The 5851-nt window shown below is 35.3% G+C and overlaps 1 protein-coding gene across 1 annotated transcript; it reads left to right on the plus strand.

Moving 5' to 3' along the window:
- Positions 1 to 3059: 3059 nt before the first annotated feature.
- LOC110933124 (protein FAR1-RELATED SEQUENCE 5-like) lies at positions 3060 to 4739 on the plus strand. Its single transcript, XM_022176362.1, has 6 exons — positions 3060 to 3218; positions 3394 to 3545; positions 3613 to 3631; positions 3685 to 3966; positions 4058 to 4093; positions 4164 to 4739. Exons 1-6 carry the CDS (start codon positions 3060 to 3062, stop codon positions 4737 to 4739), a joined length of 1224 nt encoding a protein of 407 aa, XP_022032054.1.
- Positions 4740 to 5851: the final 1112 nt, after the last annotated feature.

A 5851-nucleotide genomic window follows, 5' to 3' on the forward strand; every position in this document is an offset into this window, starting at 1 on the left:
TACACATGTGTACTGTTCTATTAATATCCAAGTACACATGTGTATACCGTTGAAACATGAAGGTCACGTGGATCTTAAATATCAAAATTTGAATTCTGGTGATGAAATCTGAAATAAAAATTTAAATTGAAATCTTGTGATTTGTTGTTTGTTTTGATAATTATGTTATTAAAAAATAAAAGATAATGTGGATAATGAATTTAAAATAGGAAAGATGTAACTTAATCCAATTATTAAAATAATGATTTAAATCTAATTCTTTTATATAATTACAATCCTACCCTTAACAACTAAAAAGGAAATCAAGGGTCCAGATCTGTTCACGCAGTTCACTCTTGGGAGGTTGTTCACGCTGGAACCCATTTAAGAAGAAATTTAATGTGAAAAGAAAAAGAAGAAAAAGCATATTAGTAAAATACTATTTCATGTATAACTCACATCATTAATTTTTCTCTCTTTAACTAATTAGTCAACTAATCATTAATTATCCTACATATAGTCTACAAAACCTACACATATCAAAATTTTCCTACATATACCCTACACATTATAGAATTTTATTCTACACAGTCGAAATTTATCCTACACACCTCGAAATATATCCTACACAACTCGTAATTTATCATACACAACTAGTAATTTATTCTACAATTTAAATTAAGTTGTTTTTAATTTGGAAAAAGTATATATATATTGAAAAGGAGTTATAAATTTTAATTTAGTTAGTTATTAAAGAGGAAGAATACAAATTAATGATTTATGTAAGTTTACCAATATACCCTTATATTAAAATTAAATGCAAATATTAAATGAAGTAAAATGAAGCATTCTTATTGGTTGAAACTTCTTTTTTTATTCTTACAAAAAAAAAATCTTCTCATTTGAACCTTCCACTATATATATATATATATATATATATAGGTTTAGGTTCTTTTGTGAACACTTTCTAATTGATGAACAAAACGAACAAATCCTTGCCATAGATCTTCTTTAATCTAAAATAAGGGTAGGATCGTCTTTTAACATATATAGTTTATTTTATAATTTTCTTTTTTAAATTTTTCATGGCAGTTATCTAATAAACCACCCACGCTTCAACATGACGTGCAATTTCAAATTTCATTCGATGATCCTAATCTGCGCGATATCTTCCTGTTCGTTCTTTTCATCACCATCATTCAATTAATTCTTCAGATTATCAACAAGATTATCAACAGGCAATTTAGCAATCATGACACATTCGAGTGAACAGAATATTGTTTCATTGAATTTTCTAATTGATCAGACCGCTCAACCACCGGGAGATCAACATCAAGGTATATTCTTAAAAAATTTGTCTATACAAGTTTGCTTCCAGTGTCGGATAAATAGATTACATAGCTCTGTATTGTTTGGTTTACTTTGTATAAACCCTAAGATTTATTGTTTTTGACAGATACGAACGATCAGCTTGCTGTTCCAGCCAATTTTTTAGTTCAGCAGATCATTGATCGTGCAGTAGAGCATCGTCAAGGTAAAATATTAAAACTGTTTTTTATACAATTCAGTATCCGATGTCGATTTAATTTTAATAGATGACTATTCAGTCTATTAGTTCGTTTAACTAAATTTTAAGATTTATAATTTGCGAAAGAGGGTACATGTATGTCAGAGACGATCGATCAGCCCACCGTTGCCGCCAAGTCGTTAATACCTCAGAGCGCTGAACCAGAAGCAGATCATCATCAAGGTATAATTATTAAACCTTTGTTTATACGAGTCAGTTTGTGTGTTTCTGAAGTGATGTTACATATTTGTACTACTTATATTTTTTTGTTGTGTATTATTTTTATATAATACTTATGTTTTTAAACTTTCGACTGAGGTTACTGTTATTACGTTATTACAGATGTGAATGATCAGCCCGACGGACCAGCCGATTTGGTAACTCTTCCGAGTTCTCAACGAGCAGTCCAAGATCATGTGCTGGTAACATCCATTGAGCAGCAAGGTATTATTCTAGGGCAGATCAAATCATAAGAAATCAGTGGTGTATGCCCCTTGTATTTGCTGACGTTTATTCCTTGTTTGAAATTTTAGAGTCTATTGCTACCAATGTATATCAAAGTCCTAACGGCACAAAGTATTGGACACCAAATGTACCTCCCGATTTAAAACGCTACGAAGGGGCTAGATTCCGAACTATTGACGAAGCAATTGTTATGTATGAGCATTATGCAAAGAGGGCTGGTTTTTCGACCCGTTTGGGGACGTCAAAGAAAGATAAAGCTAAAGGAATAATCAAACTCTGGTACATTTTGTGTTCTCGAGCTAATAAGCCCAAAGACCAGGAAGCGGGTAATTCTAGTTCTCCTAAACGATGCCGTAGTATAAAAGCTACAGATTGTAAGGCATGTGTTAAAATTAGCAGGGTAAAAAAATCTACGGATTACGTTGTTTACAAATTCGTTGAACAACATAACCATGGTCTAACGTCACCTGAGAACTTAGATTTATCACGCAAGAAAAGGAAGCTAGACTTTGCGGCTAAACATTTTATTGTTGATTGTCGCAATGCAAACATTGGCCCGACGAAAGCACACAATATATATGTTGTTTTAAAGGGAGGTCACCAAAATGTTCGTGGAATGTCTATCGAGTTTAAGAACATTGGAAGAGATATCCGGGAATTTATTGGTGACAGAGATGCACAAATGGTCGTTGACAAATTCAATGAACGTGTGGAAAACAAGCAAAATTACACGTTTAATACACATATCATTGAGAAGGAACTTCAGTTGATGTTTTAGTGTGATGGAGTCTCAAAAATAAATTTTCACGCTTTTGGCGATGTAGTGGCATTTGATGCAACGTATCACACAAACATGTAATGGGTTTTCAATATTTTCTGCATTTTGTATGTGGCTTTTTTATACATCTTTATTGTAAACCCCATATTTATTCATCTTTTTTTGTAGGTACGATATGATATTTGTCCCCTTTACCGGGGTTGATCATCATAAGAAGTGTACAATATTCGGGGCTGGATTGATTCACAACCAAACCATTGAGTCATACTCATGCTTTTACAAAAGTTTTTAGAAGCGCACGATGGAAAACAACCTCTTATGATATTAACCGATCAAGATTGCGCCATGAAGCAAGCTGTGAACAATGTATTTGATAAGTCTATTCATAGACTATGTATGTGGCACATCACAAATAAAATACCAGCTAAGGTACGGAAAATGGATTTTAAATACGAGTTTGTGTATAGGTTACGTTTGTGTCATGTATATGTTTACAAAATAGCTGACTTTTCTGATATACACATATGTACAGCTATGTATGCTGATTGACCGGTGTATTTATTACGATACTAACGCAATGACTTATCATATATCCTGTCTGTAGATAAAGGGCAGTGACGAAACGAATGCTGAGTTAAAGAAACAGATCCACAAATTGGTGTGGAATGTTTACATAGAACCCCACAGGTTTGAAAAGATATGGAATTTACTCATGACTGAGTATGGTTTGGAAGATCATGCTTGGATGAACGAAATGTATGCTATAAGGGAACAGTGGATTCCATGTTATTTTCGTGATATATCTATGTGTTGCCTTATGAAGACAACTTCTCGATGCGAAAGTGCTAATCATATGTTTAAAGCAAATTCTAGTCCCCATAATACGTTGGTGTAGTTTATGCTTTGCTACGATACATCGGTGGACAAGCTACGTAACAAACAGCGTAAACTGTCTTATGAGACAGACACAACCAATCCCGAGCGTTACAAAACATCGTTTCTGATAGAACGTCATGCCAATGAAGTATATACACGCACGTTATTCTGGGAAGTTCAAAAGGAGATTGAAAAGTCTAACAGTTTGTGTTATGTTGCCGAAAGAGGAATGGTTGATGGAGTTAATACGTATCTTGTTGCTCATCAAGATCACACCAAAGAAATTGTGAATGAGTTTAAGGTTAGTTAAGCTTTTAGTGTCTACAGTTATTACAATCTTCACATTTTTGTTTCTATTGAACAAATTTTAAATGTCTTTCTTAATATTGTAGGTAACTTTCAACAAAAGTGATTTTACAATTTCATGTGTATGCATGGGTTTTACCCGGGTTGGGCCGACACGTGTTTTGCGTATTCAGGCATCACAACGTTTTTCAGATTCCAGACAGATACATACATCCGAGATGGTGTAGAGATGCTATCCCATCTAGTGTACACTTCCTGGAGAATAGGTTATGTGACGACCAAAGTAGGAGGGGTGTGTTGTGGCGCGGGATTTGTGATAACGTGAACATGTGTAGAGATAGGGTGCGTGGCAACATTGAGAAATTACAAGAGTTAAGTAACCAGATTCAAGCTATTAAAGATAAGCTTTTCAGCGAGATACCGTACGATCATTCAATCAATAAAAAGGATGTTGTGATAGAGGATGTAATTGCGCATAAACAACCAGCTGAGGTTTGTTGCACGGCACCGCGGAAAATACGCAACAAAGGATGTGGAAAGCATAAGCGAACAATTGGTCCGGGTGAGAAAGCAATCGAGATTAGTAAAAAAAGAGAAGGAAATGTAATTTCTGCAAAAAAACGAGTTAGGGGCCATGATAAGAGGAACTGTCCGCTCAAAAAGGGGGAGCCGGTTAAGGACGACTCGACAACCGACGGAGAAGATGAGATTTACGAAGACGAAGAAACCGAAGAATCTGGATCTGAGGATTCTATTAGTGACGATTAATTTACGTAAATCGTAACAACATTCGCCCTTTTTTCTAATCATTGCTGATGGTTATTGTATTAGAATTCATGTTTATGTAGTTTGTCTTCTGATGAAACAAAGTCTGGGTTTTTTTTGAACTTTTTATCCAGTTTTCATGCTTTGTTTAGTAACAGCATTCTCGTATCATATTTAGAATCGCGATGTATGCAACCATTCTGATTGTTAATTATCTATTCTATTTTTTTGTAACTTTCGGAATGCACATCAGCGCGACACTCCTCAATGTTCTTCCTGACAATATCTTAATATGATCTCAGCAATAATTTTGTAACTTGAAACTCGATAGCCTCATGGTCTGAATTGATGCTAGAGGGTCTTAAAACTGTTGGTGGCTCCCTCATATGCATAATTGAAGATGAATAATCTATACGATCCGTGGTATGAGCAGGTTGACTTAGCGGCTTGGTTGCAGAACTCGATTTTGTTGACGTTCGAGTATCCGACCCCTCCCAAACAATGATGAGATCCCCCAGCTTGTGCTACTAGATACCGGTTTCTCAACTTCACCAGCTGGCTGGGACCCAGCTTGATTATGCTGCTATGTGGCGCTTCCATTGCCTTGTCCGCCCCGAAATGAGTGTGACTTAATACTTCTTTCAGATTCTTGGGCTTTGTCGGTCTGAGATATTCGGAGATATCTACATCTGAGATATTCAGAGGAGCAAGAATGCACTATATTTTCCAGTCACTATTCGTAAAGTGTTTGGATGAGGTTGACTGACGATGACATTCTAACCACTATACATAATGCAACTGGTCCTAGATGCTCGTTATTTGTGCCAGACGTTCCTTTTAAGGTTCTTATTAGAAGACAAATTGCCCGTTTGTTAGATCGTTTAATGCGCAAGATTTGTTTATCACAAGTTAATCAAGAGGAGTCATCGATGTATGGTACATGAGCTACAACGGTTTCCCGTTCCTAGAAAGTGAATCAATGATGTTAGTGGATATTTTTTACGAGATTGTTGCCAAACTTTTCTCAGACGATGATTGGGCACATTGTTGAAATGGAGATGGAGTATATAACCGAGCCCGTGGGCTTACATTAATTAATGCTAGTCTAATAATAC

The sequence above is a fragment of the Helianthus annuus genome, chromosome 4 (genome assembly GCF_002127325.2).
Source record: "Helianthus annuus cultivar XRQ/B chromosome 4, HanXRQr2.0-SUNRISE, whole genome shotgun sequence".
In the NCBI taxonomy this organism is placed as follows: Eukaryota; Viridiplantae; Streptophyta; class Magnoliopsida; order Asterales; family Asteraceae; genus Helianthus; species Helianthus annuus.